We start from the raw sequence: 20,010 nt of genomic DNA on the forward strand, positions 1-20,010 counted from the left end.
CTTGTATAACAGTGTAAATTTGCTGTCCCCTCAAAATAACTCAACACACAGCCATTAATATCTAAACTGCTGGCAACAAAAGTGTCAGTATTTTGTGTGGCCACCATGATTTTTCAGCACTGCCTTAACCCTCTTGGGCATGGAATTCACCAGAGCTTCACAGGTTGCCACTGGAGTCCTCTTCCAATCCTCCATGATGACATCACAGAGCTGGTGGATGTTAGAGACCTTGCACTCCTCCAACTTCCATTTGAGGATGCCCCACAGATGCTCAATAAGGTTTAGGTCTGGAGATATGCTTGGCCAGTCCATCATCTTTACCCTCAGCTTCTTTAGCAAGGCAGTGGTCACCTTGGAGGTGTGTTTGGAGTTGTTATCATGTTGGAATACTGCCCTGCGGCCCAGTCTTCGAAGGAAGGGGAGTATGCTCAGCTTCAGTATGTCACAGTACATGTTGGTATTCATGGTTCCCTCAATGAACTGTAGCTCCCCAGTGCCGGCAGCACTCATGCAGCCCCAGACCATGAAACTCCCACCACCATGCTTGACTGTAGGCAAGACACACTTGTCTTTGTACTCCTCACCTGGTTGCCGCCACACACCCTTGACACCATCTGAACCTATTAAGTTTATCTTGGTCTCATCAGACCACAGGACATGGTTCCAGTAATCTAAGTCCTTAGTCTGCTTGTCTTCAGCAAACTGTTTGCAGGCTTCCTTGTGCATCATCTTTAGAAGAGGATTCCTTCTGGGACGACCGCCATGCAGACCAATGTGGTGCAGTGTGCAGCGTATGGTTTGAGCACTGACAGGCTGACCCCCCACCCCTTCAACCTCTGCAGCAATGCTGGCAGCACTCATACATCTATTTCCCAAAGACAACCTCTGGATATGATGCTGAGCACGTGCACTAAACTTCTTTGGTCGACCATGGCGGGGCCTGTTCTGAATGGAACCTGTCCTGTTAAACCACCGTATGGTCTTGGCCACTGTGCTGCAGCTCAGTTTCAGGGTCTTGGCAATCTTCTTATAGCCTAAACCATCTATGTAGAGCAACAATTTTTTTTTTCAGATCCTCAGAGAGTTCTTTGCCATGAGGTGCCATGTTGAAATTCCAGTGACCAGTATGAGAGAGTGAGAGCGATAACACCAAATTTAACACACCTACTCCCCATTCACACCTGAGATCTTGTAACACCAATGAGTCTCATGACACCGGGGAGGGAAAATGGCTAATTAGGCCCAATTTGGACATTTTATTTAGGGGTGTACTCACTTTTGTTGCCAGCGGTTTGGACATTAATGGCTGTGTGTTGAGTTATTTTGAGGGGACAGCAAATTTACACTGTTATACAAGCTGTACACTCACTACTTTACATTGTAGCAAAGTATCATTTCTTCAGTGTTGTCACATGAAAAGATATAATAAAATATTTACAAAAATGTGAGGGGTCTACTCACTTTTGTGAGATACTGTATTACTAATATATAATATATATTTTTTTCCCATAAATATTTGAAGTCATGTTATATGATTTCATGTTGTTAGTCTCCAATCATATTCTTGGGACTAGTGTTGAGAATAGGAGTATAGCCCATAGAGTAGAAGCAGCTCCATATAGCCTCCAGCTTCCAATACACAGGTCTAGAGGTAAGGCCGTGTCCCTCAACTAACAGATAAAAAAAAAACGTTGGTTTCAAAAGTATTTTCCGGTTTTGTTGTCGCATCACAATGGATGGCCGGCTACCAAATATGCCAACAGGCTTTGGAAACTCCAACTCCAAGCATAAGCCTGACAAAAGAGGTATGTGACTGGTACTGCTCATTTCAGTGCAGGTTTAACATATGGTTTAAAGAAGATGATAAGGTTTTTAACCCATGATTGTGCACTGTCTGAATATTATGAGAGAATGAAAGCTTTATTGAAATATATAAAAGATCTCCATTAATTTGTTTATTTTCCCATGCAGTTGGGCCCCACCCATACTGAATGGGTTAACTGCAAAGGGAATGCTGTACTTACCCGCTCTTTCGATCCTCTGGCCGTAGACTGTTCCTGCCGTCCTCACGTCCAGAGCCGCTCTGTGGGTGCGATGACGTCAGAAACAGTCCATTCACAAAACCGCTAGCGTGCGAAGGGGGGTGGAGTAGGAGTGCAGAGGACCGGTCTTGCGGTTGGCGGATTAGGTAAGTATATCTCCGCTCTGCAATCCTCTAGAACAGGGATATGCAAACTGCAGCCCTCCAGATGTTGCAGAACTACAAGTCCCATGAAGCATAGCAAGACTCCGACAGCCACAAGCATGACACCAAGAGGCAGAGGCATGATGGGACTTGTAGCTTTGCAACAGCTGGAGGGCCACAGTTTGCATATCCCTGCTCTAGAATAAAACAAGCAGTTAACCCATGCAATGTGGGCAAAGCCCCACTGCATGGGAAAATAACGGAATTTTTGTAAAATCTTACCCGTAAAATTCCTTTCTTTGAGTCCTCCGACAGTCGCCGCCTCTTCATATTCGTCACTAATGGGTTATTGACCTTTGCTCCGTAGGAGTAGCTAGGCAACAGAATATATTAATATCAAAGCTTTTAGCATATCCCACCCCCAGGGGGTGGTCCCCTCAGTCCATACCTCCCTGCTTCCTGCATTTCCAACTCAGTTTCAGTAGCATAGCAGTAGAGTACATAAACAAACCCCAAAAGAGGGGCGGGGGCGGCGACTGTCGGAGGACTCAGAGAAAGGAATTTTACAGGTAAGATTTTACAAAAATTCAGTTTTCTCTTACGTCCTCCGACAGTCGCCGCCTCTTCATATTCATCACTAATGGGGACGTCCCATAGCAGTGTAGACATGAGGGGTGGGAAAAAAGCAGCCGCGCCTAAAGCAACGCAGTACCCACATCAGAGAAAGGAACCTTACCAAAGTAAGAGAACCAACTGGGCAACAGGAAAACGTGCTCAACAGGAGCAACAACCCAGGAAAGAACAAGTAACCTAGGGGTAAAAACACCCCAACAGCCAAGGGCCCAAACAAGGGACCCTAAGGCACTGCCGCACTAAGAACTTTACGGCCAAAGGAAGCATCTGCCGATGCCTGAACATCCACTTTGTAAAATTTTGAGAAGGTGTGAACGGACGACCAAGTCGCCGCCTTACACACCTGGGCCACAGAAGCCTGATGACGATAGGCCCAAGACGTACTCCGAGACCTGGTAGAGTGCGCCTTCACAGGAAAAGGAGGAACCTTCCCCTTCAAAGCATATTCTTGCACAATGGTCTGTCTGATCCATTTGGCGATGGTCGCAGCCGACGCCGCCATGCCCTTCCGAGGTCCCTCAGGAAGGAAAAAGAGAGAATCCGACTTGCGAAAGGATTTAGTCGATGATAGGTAAACCCTGATCGCCCTAACCACATCCAAGGAATGCAAAGCCACCTCCTTCGGATGCTTGGGCTTCGCGCAAAGCGAAGGAAGAACAATATCCTCATTGAGGTGAAAATCCGAGATCCTCTTCGGAAGAAAAGACGGGTTAGGTCGCAAGACCACCTTATCCAAGTGAATCACCAAATACGGAGATTTGCAGGACAAGGCCGCCAGCTCCGACACCCTGCGAGCCGAGGTGATCGCCACCAAAAAGGCAACCTTCTTGGACAACAGAGACAACGAGATCTCCCTGATATTTTCAAAAGGAGCATGTTGCAACACGGACAGAACAAGGTTCAAATCCCATGGAGGCAAAGGCTCCCTCCTAGGAGGGACCAAATGTCGCACCCCTTGAACAAAAGGTGCTAACCAAAGAGTTAGACGCCACAGGACGTTGAAAGAGAACGGCCAGCGCAGAAATCTGACCCTTAATCGTGGCCAACGCCAAACGCTGGTCCACGCCCGTTTGAAGGAAGGCCAACACTCTCGACACCGAGTACGAGCGAGGGGAATACCCCCTGGACTCACACCAGGCAAAGTAATCCTTCCAAGTACGGTAGTAAATCTTCCCGAAGAGGCCTTCCTAGCCTTGATCAAAGTGGGAATGACCTCAGGGGAAAGACCCCTATCCTTCAGGACCTGGCTTTCAACAGCCAGGCCGTTAAAGCCAGCGACTGTAAAGCAGGATGGAATATGGGTCCTTGAGACAGGAGATCTTCTCGAAGTGGCAGACGCCACGGAGCGTCGACCACCAGATTCACGAGATCTGCGTACCAAGACCGGCGAGGCCAGTCCGGCGCCACCAGAATCACTGTGTGCGGTTCTGAGGCCAACCTGCGAAGGAGCCTGGACAGCAGCTGAATCGGTGGAAAGGCATACATCAGGCGATACTGATGCCAGGGCGCCACTAACGCGTCTGAGGCGTCTGCCCGAGGATCGCGCGTCCTTGCCACGAACCTTTCCACCTTGTTGTTTAGACGAGACGCGAACAGGTCCACATCTGGGGACCCCCACTTCGCGCACAACATCTGGAAGACATCCGGGTGAAGGGACCATTCTCCCTGGTCCAGGGTCTGGCGGCTCAGATAATCCGCCTGCCAGTTCTCCACCCCCGGAATGTGAACTGCAGATATTGCCGGGACGTGCGTCTCGGCCCAAGACAGAATGTCGGCTACTTCCCGAGCCGCCCGGGCACTCCTGGTGCCCCCTTGGTGGTTGATGTAGGCCACCGCTGTGGCATTGTCCGTCTGTACCCGAACTGGACGGCCCTGAAGCTTGTCCGTCCAACGCAGAAGACAGAGATTTATCGCTCGCAATTCCAGAATGTTGATCGGAAGGGAGGATTCCTCCTCCGACCAAGTTCCCTGGGCGGACAGAACGCCCAGAACACCACCCCAGCCCGACAGGCTGGCATCCGTGGTGATCACCGTCCACGACAAAGGACGAAAGGACTTGCCCCCCGACACCGCCGGGGACTGGAGCCACCACAAAAGACTCCTTCGGGTGAGATGGCTCAACGACAGCCGCAGATCCAGAGATTGCGGACGCCCGTCCCACTTGGCCAGGACCTCCGCCTGAAGCTCCCGTGTGTGAAACTGGGCGAAGGGAATCGCCTCGAAGGCCGAAACCATCAATCCCAGACACCTCATACACGTCCGGAGGGACGAGCACTGATTGTCCCTGAGGGACCTGACTTCGCACTGAAGTGTCCGAAGCTTGTCTTCCGGCAGGAAGACCTTCGCTTGAACAGAGTCCAGAACCATCCCCAGGTAGGGAAGACGAACCGACGGACACAACGTTGACTTTGGAAAATTTATCGTTCAGCCGAATTCCTGCAGAGTCTGCATCGTGATAGACAGGTCGTTCACCAGGCCCTGACTGGTCGCGGACCGAATCAGGATATCGTCCAGATACCCCAGGACAGAAATGCCCTGGGCCCTCAATAAGGCCAGAACCGGCGCAAGCACCTTGGTGAAAACCCACGGAGCCGAAGGAAGACCAAAGGGCAATGCCACGAATTGATAATGATCCTCCGCAATGGCAAATCGAAGGTACCTCTGGTGACCCTCGAAAATGGGGATGTGAAGGTATGCATCCTTCAAGTCAATTGAGGCCATGAATTCCCCCGGAACCAGGGCAGCCACCACTGATCGCAGGGATTCCATGCGGAACTTGCGAACCCGCACAAAGCGGTTCAGAGCTTTCAAGTCCAGAATCGGACGTACCTTGCCCTCCTTTCTGGGCACAGTGAACAGATTGGAATAGAACCCCCGAAATCTGTCCCGATGAGGCACCGGAACCACCACTCCCTGGGCCCGCAGGTCCCGCACCGCCAGGTGCAGATCCTGCAAGCGCACCGGAGTCAGCTGAAGGTTTGAGGGGAAAAATCTGCCCGCCGGCCGAGAGAGAAACTCGATCTTGTATCCAGATCGAACGATTTCCTGAACCCACCTGTCCCTAATGCGGTCCAGCCAGGGTTGAAGAAAACCGAGCAAACGTCCCCCCACCCCAGAAACGGGTGAGGGCGCCCCTTCAGGCCGCATTGTTATGGGCAGCGGATCCGGACTGGCCGGACTTCTGCTTACCCGTCTACGGCTTCTTCTGGGAGCCTTGGCCTTTGAAGGGCTTGCCCTTATAGTGCGACCGAAAGGCACGAAAGGACCCCTGAGAGGGCCTAAACGAGGCATTCTTCTTACCACGAGCAAACTTATTCTTGTGAGATTGGGGCAAGAGAGTGCTCTTACCCCCAGAAATACCCTTTATCAGAGTATCCAAAGATTCGCCAAAAAGGCGAGATCCCGCGTAGGGCAAATTTGCTAAAGTCTTGCGGGAAGATTGGTCAACAGACCAACATTTCAGCCATATCAGGCGACGGTTCAACACCGCTACACTAGAAAGACGCGCAGCCAAAGGGACTAAATCCAAGTCCGCATCACACAAATACATGACACCCTGATGAATCTGATCCACCATAGCCAAAGTTGTCGGCGGGGCAGAGTCAGCCACCAGAGTGCGCCTGAGCACCTGCGTCCAATCCGCAATAGCCTGGGCTGCCATAATGGAAGCAAAAATAGGCTTCAGCATAGAGCCAGCAACCATATAAGCATGACGGGCCAGAGATTCCAACCTCCTGTCCGTCGGGTCCCGGAACACCGGGGTATCCTCAGCAGGGATCGCAGTTGATTTATTCAAAATCGCCACCGCGTGATCCACCTGAGGCGGCACACACCAACGCTCATCAGTAGCTGGTGTAAAGGGATAACGCAGCTTGAACCTACTTGGCACAGCAAAAGGCTTTTTTAAATTGCGCCATTGCTCATCAACAGCGCGCTGAAATTCCGTAGAGCAAGGAAAAACCTGCGATGTTTTGCGTTTCCTTTGCGTCCCATAAGAGGACATCAAAGCAGGAGGACATGGTTCATCCTGCAAATGCAGCGTTTGTTTGATAGAAGCAACCAACTCATCCATGAGTGCAAGCTCTTCAGACGAGCCAGGGGGAGAATTATCAACCCCTTCCACCTCAGCCTCCCCGTCAGACCCCACAAGGTCCAGGGATGAGTGAGACCCTGAGAAGGGCACTCCAGCCATAGCAGCCCCATCGCCCTCTGAATCAGAGGAAATAGACACCCTGGGCCGTTTTGTGGTTCGATCAGCCACCAGCATCTGCACTTGAGCAGCTAAGTTTGCCACAATAGTGGCCAGATCAGCCCCCTCGGGGGAAGCAGCAGCCCCTTGGCCCCCCACCAAGGTGGGAGGAAACTTGCAATCCTGAGAATCCATGCCCCAGCAAAATAAGAAATAAAGGGTACTGTCCCTTTAAGATCGCGGCGAGCGTAGCCCACCGCACCCACTGAATACACCGACCCCCACAGGGACAAGAAACTGGGCAAGGAATACAGGAAAAAAGGAAATATAAAAACCTGGAGAGATCACACAGGCTGCTGCACCGATCGCTGTCCCAGAGCAAAAGGAAGTGATGCAAGACTGACCGCCCCTATGAAGCCTATGCAAGGCTACACAAACATGGCCACTCGGCTGAGGAATCCTTGGGCAAATAGAACATGGCGCCGACATGTGGCCTGATCGATCTCCGCTCAAAATGGCAGCGTTTGGCGCCAAACACGCCGTGCAGTACCTCACAGGACCTGCCACCATGATTTTGCCCCAAAAAAATGGCGGATCGCCGCAGCGATCGCCGCACAGCATGCCTAAAATCTGACTGCTTCACTATGACACCCAGCAGAGCGGGAGAGCCCCCCCCTTCACAGCCCACACACAGGCAGCAAGTCCACACAGGAACTGACAGGGAGCACAGCAGCCACACAGACATGCAGGGTCACACAGTCCCAGACTGACACCCAAATAGACAGGTCCCCACATAGAGTTACACTTACCAGTCCGGATGGCGTGGGGAGCCTGCTCCAGCGACCAAAACCGCTGCACTGAGGACAGGGAGTGTCGCAAGCGCGACGCAGCGGAACTGCGGTGCGAAACCGCAATGGCGTCCAGTGAGGTAGCCACCTCACCGATAGCATCCCTGCAGCGAACAGGGATGGGTCGTTCAATGTGCCAGGGCAAAACCTAAGCTGAACGCTCGATGGCAGGCTGGGAAGCCCCTGGCCCTGAGCCCTGGGAACCAGGGTGGCCAGACTGAGACCCAGCTCCGCACGATCATCTTCATCAGAAGAAACTAACTAACGCTGAAAATAAACAGCTAAGTAAAAGAAAGAGAAAAAAACTTCAAATAAAATCAAAAAGAGAAAAGAAGCTGAGACTAAGAGCCCCAGCACAGGAACAGCCCAACCTACTCCTGAGCTAGGCATTAGAAACTGAGTTGGAAATGCAGGAAGCAGGGAGGTATGGACTGAGGGGACCACCCCCTGGGGGTGGGATATGCTAAAAGCTTTGATATTAATATATTCTGTTGCCTAGCTACTCCTACGGAGCAAAGGTCAATAACCCATTAGTGACGAATATGAAGAGGCGGCGACTGTCAGAGGACGTAAGAGAAATTTTTTTTTTTCCTTTAAATCTTAATGATGTATTAATAAACCTGTTTAAAAGTCAGTAGTACCATGTAATATTGCGATATGTTAAAACAAATGAAGGCTCTATACAAAAAGCTGGGAATACCTTTCATCCTTTGATGTACTGGCTGAGGCTGTGTTCTGTGTTTCCTTCCTTTGCTGTTCCACTTCAATCCTAAATTGCCTCATTTCAGAATCCATTTGTGATATCTGTTGCTTTAGCTGCTCAACCTGCGATATTCACATAGAGTAAAATAGACATGAAACCCCCTCATAAACTCATCCAGATAGTAATCCCCAATCCCCCCACAAAATTTGAAATGCATGCAATTTCCTAGATCAAAGCTAAAAATTATTCCCCATGCTACCAAAAATTACATATGCATCAAAATCTTATATCCTCCAATATTATTGCTGCTGTACACTGTTATGTGTTCCCACATTCACCTTAAATTTGTTACAGCACAATAATTATCAATCAGATTATATATATTAGATTTAATTTATATTTATCCAAAATGTAAAGACATAACTCCAGCTCTGCTCCATACCCTCTGCAGTGCTACTGGCATGTTAAACTGCACTGAAGAATGTGGTCTTGAGGCCAGAATCTGCTTATTGAGTGTCTTGGTTGGGGGAATCGTGGCATATCAGTCATCGTTCTGACTGCTGTTAAAGGCTTTTGTCAATTTAAGGGAAAGTATAATCCAAAATAAAATGAACAAACCAGATTGCACAAATTACTACATTTGTTGTAATGTTAAATAATGAAAAGCCAAAGCCAAATGATAAAGAGATGGGAAAAGGAAATTGTGTGCGGTTTAGAATCTCCTAATCACCTCCCATTTTTTTGCATGCATGATACTGACCTCCATGACTAAGCCCTGTCTGGAGGGTGAAACGTGTCGGAGGAATGGTCTTGATAGGGCCGGACTTTAGTGACTGTCTGGCTTCATTGGTGTGTGGCACCCAGGGTTTGTCTCCTCGTCACATTGGATGCATGGAGTCAGGAGTTTGAGTCCAAGGAAGTGGGCGTGTATGAACCTGGAGAGCCATCTATCGTTCTCAGTGTGGGATCGCAAGATACTGATACTCACATGTTTCGGACAGGGAAGTGTAGTCTAATGCGTGTGAAGAATAGTTCATATTCCCATCGCACACCTTCCTGGATATAGGCACATCAGTTGTGGGTGCTGCAGCGATCACCAGCTGGACACTGGATCTATAATAGATACATACATATTCACCAGCACACCATGGATCTTGCACAGCAGTCCGAAGAAACTTTTCACTGCAAAAGGATCCCATCAGGATAGGTGCAACGTTTCAAGGTAACGCAGGACCCCTTCGTCATCACATGCCTGACGAAGGGGTCCTGCGTGACTCCGAAACGTTGCACCTATCCTGATGTGATCCTTTTGCAATAAAAAGTTTCTTCGGACTGCTGTGCAAGATCCTTGGTGAATATGTATGTAATGCGTGTGAAGGTCAGCATTTTGCATGCAGAAACCAGGAAGTGAGTAGGATATTCTGCACTGCAAATTGTCTCTTTTTTCTCAACATTGAAAGCTTTGGTCTTAAGCCGCTGTTTATTTTTCCTTTAACTACTACTTGTAGGTTTCAGGGAATCCCTGCTAATAATTATAATATGACTTCACACAATACATTAGTGTGAAGAGTAATTTGTAGATTAAAGAATGTATAAAAGATAAAGGCATGTAGCATACTTTGTGCTTTAGAAACTCAGGGTTGCTCTACGCAATAAAAATGTTTGCAGTAATAACAGCCAAAAAAAAAAAAAACGTAAGGCCCCTTTCACACATACAGACCATTCGTATGTTTTTCATCCATCCGTTGACGGATGAAAAACAGACATCAATGCATTCCTATAGAAAAACTGATGTAAATGGATGATCATTCATTTACATCCATTTTCACCCGCTTCCGTCATCATCCCTTTTTTTTTTTGAACGGATCGAAGACCTATTTTTCATCCATTAACAAAATGGATCGGATGCAAAACTGATGACAACGGAAATGAAACTGATGTTGACTGAAAAATCTGATGACACAAAAATGTGACTGAACTGATGAAATGAACGGTCCGTATGTGTGAAAGGGGCCTTAGGAGGGGCGTCTTATTTATCAAGCAAATTAGTGACACAATTAGTCGCAAATCAAACAATGGGGTTTGTTTACTAGAGAGCGCAAAATCTGGTGCAGCTGTTAATTGTAGCCAATCGGCTTCTAACTTCAGCTTGTTCTTTTAGGCTTTGACAAAAAAAAAAAAAAGAAGCTGATTTGTGAAGATGTACCAAATTTTGCACTCTCCAGCTTTATTAAATCAACCGCTGGGACTCCTTTAGTTAACCAGTTCTGGACCGGAAGGATTTGACCCCTTAATGACCAGGCCATTTTTTGCGATTCGGCACTGCGTTATTTTAACGGATAATTGCGCGGTCGTGTGACGCTGTACTCAAATAAAATTGATGTCCTTTTATTCCCACAAACAGAGCTTTCTTTTGGTGGTATTTGATCACCTGTGCGATTTTTATTTTTTGTGCTATAAACAAAAAAACGAAATTCTGAAAAAAAAAAAAAATAACACAATATTTTTCACATTCTGCTATATAACATTCCCAAAAAAAAAAAAGTAAAAATCAAATTTTGTGAACATATCAGGCCAATTAGTTTTCTGCTACATATTTTTGGTAAAAAAAAAAAAAAAACCGCAATAAGCGATTTTGATTGGTTTGCGCAAAAGTTATCGCGTCTACTAACTACGGGAAAGATTTGGCATTTTTATTGTTTTTTTTTTTACTAGTAATGGTGGCGATCAGCGATTTTTAGCGGGACTGCGACATTGTGGCGGACAGATCGGACCCCTTACTGACATTTTTGACACTTTTGGGGGGACCAGTGACATTACTACAGTAATCAGTGCTAAAAATATGCACTGTTACTGCAATAATGACACTGGCAGGGAAGGGGTTAACACTGTGGGTGATAAAGGGGTTAAATGTGCACCTAGAGGCCTGTTTCTAACTGTATGGGGGTGGGGCTTTTGAAATTATCGCAGAGGCCTGTGATCCTATATAGCAGTGGTTCTCAAATCCGGTCCTCGGGACCCACCAACAGGCCAGGTTTGCAAGATAACTAAATTACATCACAGGTGATCTCATTTGCTTCTCAGTGATTGCAGTATTCTAGTCTGCATCCCCCAAGGTAATACTTAAAATCTGGCCTGTTAGTGGGTCCCGAGGACCGGATTTGAGAGCCACTGCTATATAGTTATGGTTTCATTTAGCTGCAGTCACAACGAAAGGAGGAGTTTATGACATTTATTGCCTTACATTGGTAGCCAGTGGACTACTGCCCGTATGCATTGATGGTCAGAGAAAAAGTTCACTAAATAAATTTTTCCCACTTTTAAGACGTTCTCCCAGTTCCGGGCGGACTTTCGGATACCCGGCTCTTGGCAATATCGTTATCTCCAGCTGCGACACGCGGCCCTAGGCCAATTTGGACCTGGTGCTGTTACACTAGGCAACTCTCCTATGGAAAAGGAATTGTTGAGGGACGAGCACGCCAAACTAACTAGCTCCTACTATGGTGTCCTTCTTAACCGCTTGCCGACTGCGCACAGTATATTTACTGCGGCAGTCGGCCCCGGCCAGGCAGAGTGACGTAGGTCTACGTCGCTCGCCTGTCACTCCTTCCAGAGCCAATAGCGGGCGGGCGCGCGCCCGCCGAGGCGCGCGCCCGCCTCGGCTCGTTCACGGAGGAGTGCGGGAGTGTGACTGGCGGACCCGATGTCCGCCGGTCACACTACGATCGCCGCTACAGCGGGAGAAAGACAGAGCGGCTTGTGTAAACAAGCCACCTGTCAGTTCTCCCTGTGTAAAAGTGAAGATCAAACAGTTCTACTATGTAGAACTGTTGATCTTTGTTTTTACACTAGTAGACATGTCCCTACACAGTTAGAATCACGCCCCTAGGACACACTTAACCCCTCCCTGTCCAATACTGTTAACCCCTTCCCTGCCAGTGTCATTTTTGCAGTAACAGTGCATATATATAGCACTGATTACTGCAGTAATGTCACTGGTACCCCCAAAAGTGTCAAAAATGTCAGTCAAGGGTCCGATCTGTCCGCTGCAATGTCGCAGTACCGCAAAAAAAATCGCAGATCGCCGCCATTACTCGTTAAAAAAAAAAACACCAAAAATGACAAAAATCTTTCCCTTTGTTAGTAAACGCGATAACTTTTGCGCAAACCAATCAAAATACGCTTTTTGCGATTTTTTTTACCAAACATAGGTAGCGTAAAACAAATTGGCCGAAAATTTTAAAAAATTTTGATTTTTACATTTTTTTTTGGGGGAATTTCATATAAAAAAAAGTGAAAAATATTGTTGTTTTTGCAAAAATTACGCTCTTTTTTTGTTTATAGCGCGTGATCAAAAAATCGCACAGGTGATCAAATACCACCAAAAGAAAGCTCTGTTTGTGGGAAAAAAAGGACGTGAAATTCGTTTAGGTACAGCGTCGCACGACCGCGCGATTGTCCGTTAAAGTCACGCAGTAAAAAATCGCAAAATAACCCCTGGTCTTTTAGCAGGAAAATCCTCCGGTGGTAAAGTGGTTAATAGTGTGCCGTCGCGACTGGAGGCTATTAGGGCCGGGTAGACGAGAGACATCCCGGATCTTTCGAACGATGACTGGGAAGAAGTGCTTGAGGTGTATTTTAGGACGCCCATCTCGGCCAGGGACCGTCTGATACAATTACGTGTGTTCCATAGGACCTATTATACTCCTTATAGGTTGTTTCTGATAAAGCAGAGGCCCACTCCGGAGTGCCATAAATGTGGTGGAGCCCAGGGAGATTTACTTCTTATGCTGTGGAGTTGTCCAAAAATTAGACCTTTTTGGTCTCAGGTTACGCACTTTCTCTCGACCTCCTTGGAATTCCCTAATGTTTGCAGCCCCAAGTGGTGCATACTGGGGATTCTCGGGGAGATTGATCTCCGCACTCACCAGAAACAGTTTCTCAGACTCTTGTTGTTTTATGCCAGGAAAACTGTGGTGATGCAATGGGTGCATGTGGACAGGATTCCACTTGATCTATGGAAAAATTTGATTAACCAAGTCTTACCCCTATATAAGATGACATATGAAGCCAGGGGCTGTCCAAAAAAATTTCTGAAGGTCTGGGGCCCTTGGGTTGCTCTATCTGAAACATGCAGCTCCACGATGCTCTGAGTGTGAGAGCTGTCTGGGTACGGGAGGGTCTGTTCTGGGCCTACACTCCGCTGGGGAACTGGGATGTGATTCTGACCACCACCTGCATTTCATGCTGAATTCCTTATGTAAAGAGCATATGTTAAATGTGTTGTAAACAAAGATATTTGCATTCATTTCAGCACATCTTTGAATTTATGTTGCCACATGTATACAGTGGGTACGGAAAGTATTCAGACCCCCTTAAATTTTTCACTCTTTGTTATATTGCAGCCATTTGCTAAAATCATTTAGGTTCATTCTTCTTCCTCATGAATGTACACATAGCACCCCATACTGACAGAAAAACACAGAATTGTTGACATTGTTGCAGATTTATTAAAAAAGAAAAACTGAAATATCACATGGTCCTAAGTATTCAGACCCTTTGCTCAGTATTTAGTAGAAGCCCCCTTTTGATCTAATACAGCCAGGAGTCTTTTTGGGAAAGATGCAACAAGTCTTTCACACCTGGATTTGGGGATCCTCTGCCATTCCTCCTTGCAGATCCTCTCCAGTTCTGTCAGGTTGGATGGTGAACGTTGGTGGACAGCCATTTTTAGGTCTCTCCAGAGATGCTCAATTGGGTTTAAGTCAGGGCTCTGGCTGGGCCATTCAAGAACAGTCACGGAGTTGTTGTGAAGCCACTCCTTCGTTATTTTAGCTGTGTGCTTAGGGTCATTGTCTTGTTGGAAGGTAAACCTTCGGCCCAGTCTGAGGTCCAGAGCACTCTGGAGGAGGTTTTTGTCCAGGATATCCCTGTATTTGGCCGCATTCATCTTTCCCTCGATTGCAACCAGTCGTCCTGTCCCTGCAGCTGAAGAACACTCCCACAGCATGATGCTGCCACCACCATGCTTCACTGTTGGGACTGTATTGGACAGGTGATGAGCAGTGCCTGGTTTTCTCCACACATACCGCTTAGAATTAAGGCCAAAAAGTTCTATTTTGGTCTCATCAGACCAGAGAATCTTATTTCTCACCATCTTGGAGTCCTTCAGGTGTTTTTTAGCAAACTCCATGCGGGCTTTCATGTGTCTTACACTGAGGAGAGGCTTCCGTCGGGCCACTCTGCCATAAAGCCCCGTTTGGTGGAGGGCTGCAGTGATGGTTGACTTTCTACAACTTTCTCCCATCTCCTGACTGCATCTCTGGAGCTCAGCCACAGTGATCTTTGGGTTCTTCTTTACCTCTCTCACCGAGGCTCTTCTCCCCCGATAGCTCAGTTTGGCCGGACGGCCAGCTCTAGGAAGGGTTCTGGTCGTCCCAAACGTCTTCCATTCGAGGATTATGGAGGCCGCTGTGCTCTTAGGAACCTTAAGTGCAGCAGAAATCTTTTTGTAACCTTGGCCAGATCTGTGCCTTGCCACAATTCTGTCTCTGAGCTCTTCAGGCAGTTCCTTTGACCTCATGATTCTCATTTGCTCTGACATGCATTGTGATCTGGAAGGTCTTATATAGACAGGTGTGTGGCTTTCCTAATCAAGTCCAATCATTATAATCAAACACAGCTGGACTCAAATGAAGGTGTAGAACCATCTCAAGGATGATCAGAAGAAATGGAAAGCACCTGAGTTAAATATATGAGTGTCACAGCAAAGGGTCTGAATACTTAGGACCATGTGATATTTCAGTTTTTCTTTTTTAATAAATCTGCAACAATGTCAACAATTCTGTGTTTTTCTGTCAGTATGGGGTGCTATGTGTACATTCATGAGGAAGAAGAATGAACTTAAATGATTTTAGCAAATGGCTGCAATATAACAAAGAGTGAAAAATTTAAGGGGGTCTGAATACTTTCCGTACCCACTGTATGTGTTATCCTTTATCTATAATGGACCCTTGTGATATCCTGTAGATAACCTGTACAATTCCATAATTCTATGCAATGTCAATATATTGCTGTATTGTCGTGCTGTTCATGTGATAAAATTAATAAATAAGCAGTTTAAAAAAAAAAAAAAATCTTTCCCCTAGTTTGTAGACGTGATAACTTTTGCGCAAACCAATCAAAATACACTTATTGGGATTTTTTTTACCAAAAATATGTGGCAGAATACAAATTGTTCTAAAATTAGATTTTACATTTTTTTTATTGGGAATGTTATATAGCAGAATGTGAAAAATATTGTTTTTTTTTTTTTTTCAGAATTGCAGCACATTTTGTTTATAGCGTAACAAAAATAAAAAAAATCGCACAGGTGATCAAATACAACCAAAAGAAAGCTCTGTTTGTGGGAAAAAAAGAAATCTATTTTATTTAGGTACAGTGTCGCACGATCGCGCAATTGTCCATTAACCACTTTACCACCGGAGGATTTTGCTGTCTTACGTCTGGGCCACTTTTTGCGATTCGGCACTGTGCAACTTTAACTGACAATTGCGCGGTCGTGCGACACTGTACCTAAACGAAATTTACGTCGTTTTTAACCCACAAACAGAGCTTTCTTTTGGTGGTATTTGATCACCTGTGCGATTTTTACTTTTTGCACTATAAACAAACAAAGAGCGTTTATTTTGAAAAAATAACAATATTTTTAACATTTTTTTATATGAAATTCCCCCCCAAAAAAATGTAAAAATCTAATTTTTTTAAAATTTTTGGCCAATTTGTTTTCTGCTACATATGTTTGGTAAAAAAAAATCACAATAAGCGTATTTTGATTGGTTTGCGCAAAAGTTATTGCGTTTACTAACTAAGGGAAAGATTTTTGTCATTTTTGGTGTTTTTTTTTTTTTAACGGGTAATGGTGGCGATCTGCGATTTTTTTTTGCAGGACTGCGACATTGCGGCGGACAGATCGGACCCTTGACTGACATTTTTGACACTTTTGGGGTTACCAGTGACATTTCTACAGTAATCAGTGCTATACATATGCACTGTTACTGTAAAATGACACTGGGGGGGAAGGGGTTAACTTTTTTTTGAGAGGGAGGGGTGGTGTGTGTCCCTAAGGGCGTGATTCTAACTGTGATTGGCTGTGGCTTGAGCTGTAGGAACAGTGATCAACGGTCCTACATAGTAGAACCGTATGATCACTATTCTTACACAGGGGAGAATGACAGGCGGCTTGTTTACATCAGCCGCCTGCCTTTCTCCCGCTGTCACGGACGATCGTGAGTGCCCGTGCGCGGGGGGGTCCGTGACTGAGCGGGAGCGCGCCTCCGGCGGCGCACGCTCGCTCCCCAGAGCCTCACAGGCTAGTGACGTACCCAAAAGTCACTTTGCCTGTGAGGGACTGACCCCCGCAGTATATGTACTTACGGCGGTCGGCAAGTGGTTAAAGTAACGCAGTGCCGAATCGCAGAAAATGGCCTGGTCATTAAGGGGGTAAAACCTTCTGGTCCGAAAGTGGTTAAGGAAGGCTGATTTACAGTATACAAAAGCATTTCCATCAACAGTAATATACCTGAGTCTTATACTGATCCCGCTCAGTACAACAAGCGGCAAGCTGGCAGTATACTTCATCCACCTCACTTCTTCTGTTGACGTCTGCCTCTTTTGTCTGTGAGGTACTTGGCTCAGATTTCAGTTTCTGAAGTGTTTTGCACTGAACTTTCCACTTGTGGATCTCTTTCAGGGCCTGTTCATACTTGGACATCAACTGCTTGTTCAAATTTTCTCGTGTTGTCACTGCAACGGGATCCGTCTGGATACAAGCCTGGGAAGTCTCTTTCTTTTCTTGTTGGGCTAATAATAAAGCCAACTTATCCTTTAGATGTTTTACCTTCATGCTGAGCATTTTACAACAGTTATTGTCAAAAGTTTTTCCAGTGTCCATAGCATGTTGAGTACTGTGGTGGTTTATGTGGTGAAGGGGCTCGTCTTGTGTGAAGAGAGCGATGCAGTAGCTGTGATCAATATTGGAATCCGATTGTTTCCTATTTTTTGATAACATTCTGTAAACTGGGGTAGCAGCTTCAGCCATGTTGTCTGTGTTTAGCCCTTCAGAAGGATCAGGGCTGTCCTAGGGTCTGAAATAATCATTATTGAGTTTTAACATGCAGTCTTCTTCAATGACCAAAGTAAGCATCTGCACATTCAATATCGCCACCCGTAGTCGTTTCGGATAAAGTCACAGGAGGCTTTTTAGCATAGGTTGGACATTTATGCCTGTAGATACAAGAGGTGATAGCAATCTTTAGTTCATCAAAGGCAGGGGTACAAGGGTCACATTGCATATTTTACAAATATTCAAGGGCCAAAAAAAATTAAAGCAAAGGATTTCCAAATAAAATTGAGCCTCTCGGTCCTCATCAGTGCCCCCCGCTACATCAGAGTCCCCATCCAAGTCCCCCCTACGTTGGAGATCCCCCTACTTCAGAGTTCCAGCTTGCATCAGAGTCACCCCTTACCTCAGAGGACCACATAAATTCCTTGGCCAATGGGCTGCAAGTTGGATATCCCTGATCAAAAGGAACATATGGTATACAGGTGCATCTCATAAAATTAGAATATCATCAAAAAGTTTATTTATTTCAGTAATTCAATTCAAAAAGTGGAACTTTTTGTAACACATCTATATGTATATATTTTTTTGTAACACATCCATAAATATTTAATATAGATGTGTTACACATAGTGATATATTTTAAAGGTTTTCTTCCTTTTAATTTTGATGATTATGACTTGCAGCTAGTGAAAACCCAAAATTCAGTTTCTCATAAAATTAGAATATTACATAAGACTAATAAAAAAAAAGGATTTTTAATACAGAAATGTTGGCTTACTGAAAAGTATGTCCATGTACAGTTTAGTATGTACACAATACTTGGTCGGAGCTCCTTTTGCATGAATTACTGATCGTGGCACGGAGGCAATCAGCGTGTGGCACTGCCAGGGGAGGGCTGGCAGCCTTAGGCCTGAGGGGCAAGTCCAGTCAAGTGGCCCATTGAACCACCAAATTGAAGGGTCAGGGGGACATATCCTCAGCTCTGAGGGTTTTTAAGCTGGGACAGTGGGACCTGTAGTCCTTCACTGGTTGGGGGAGCGGGGGTGTGTGACACATCCTGAGCTCTGAGGGGCTCATGTTGGGACCTGTAGTCCTTCCCTTTTGGGGGGTCGCAACCCCAAAAGTGAAGGACTACAAGTCCCAGCATGAACCCCTGAGTCCTTCACTTTTTTTTTGCGGGGGGGGGGGGGGTGGAGGGTGACACATCCTGAGCTATGAGGGGTTCATGCTGGGACCCGTAGTCAGTGGCGTACCAAGGGGGGGGGTGGACCGCCCCGGGTGCCACGAACGGGGGGGGTGTCAGGCAGCTCAGGGGTGCCCGCCAGCACCGTCGGGCCGGCACGCATCTCCCTGTGAAGGCAGCTGCAATAGCAGCTCCTTCAGTCAGCGGCGCGCTGCTCACAGGAGGCGGGAAGAAAGAAGGTAAGTGCTGTGCTAGATAGAAGTGGCCGGGACAGCTGCATAAAGAGGAATTGATCTTATTTTCATATATCTCCTGTGTCCATTGAATGATTGATTCTCCTCCTCTCCCTCCTGCAGGCATTCAACAGACGCTGGAGATATATAAAAAGAAGATCAATTCCTCTTTATGCTGCTGTCCCACCGCCCCTAATATACAAATTCATTTGCTGGCCCCCCCAGTGCTATCCAGCACCCCACCCCAGTGCTCTTCAAACCCCCCCCCTCTCCAGCCCCCCCCCAGTGCTTTTTAGCCCCCCTCCTCCCAGTTTTCTTCAGCTCCCCCAGTGCTTTCCACCCACCTGTGCACCCTGCCCCCCCCATCAGTCATCTCCAGTTCCCCCCCAGTGCTCTCCGCCCCCCTGTGCACCCTGGCTTCCCCCCCATCAGTGCTCTCCAGTCCCCCACCAGTGCTCTCCACCCCCCTGTGCACCCTGGCTCCCCCCGGCTCAGTGATCTCCAGTCCCCCCCCAAGTGCTCTCCGCCCCCCTGTGCATCCTGGCTTCCCCCCATCAGTGATCTCCAGTCCCCCACCGGTGCTCTCCACCCCCCTGTGCACCCTGGCTCCCCCTCCACTCAGTGATCTCCAGTCCCCCCCCAGTGCTCTCCACCCCCCTGTGCACCCTGGCTCCCCCTTCTCAGTGATCTCCAGTCCCCCCTCCCAGTGCTCTCCACCCCCCTGTGTACCCTGCCCCCCCCTCAGTAATCTACAGTCCCCCCAGTGCTCTCCACCCCCTTTGCATCCTGGCTCCCCCCGTGCTCTCCAGCACCCCCCCTCTACCCCCCCCAGTGCTCTCCACCCCTCACACTTTCCACTTTCCAACCCCCCCCTTAATTCTCCCCAGTGCTCTCTGATTCCTCTGTGCTCTC

The 20,010-nt window shown here is 47.2% G+C and overlaps 1 protein-coding gene across 1 annotated transcript in view; it reads right to left on the reverse strand.

Moving 5' to 3' along the window:
• LOC309547160 (uncharacterized protein) overlaps positions 1 to 17,658 on the reverse strand; it is a gene marked incomplete at its 5' end in the record, with an annotated part of 72,241 nt that extends 54,583 nt beyond the window's left edge. The window contains 2 exons of the mRNA XM_082246949.1: positions 8,556 to 8,680; positions 17,140 to 17,658. Of these exons, the coding sequence (XP_082103075.1) occupies positions 8,556 to 8,680; positions 17,140 to 17,658 (644 nt within the window). The remainder of the gene's footprint in view (positions 1 to 8,555; positions 8,681 to 17,139) is intronic.
• Between the last annotated feature and the right edge of the window lie 2,352 nt (positions 17,659 to 20,010).

The sequence above is a fragment of the Pelophylax lessonae genome (assembly GCF_965119305.1).
Source record: "Pelophylax lessonae genome assembly, chromosome: 2".
NCBI lineage: Eukaryota > Metazoa > Chordata > Amphibia > Anura > Ranidae > Pelophylax > Pelophylax lessonae.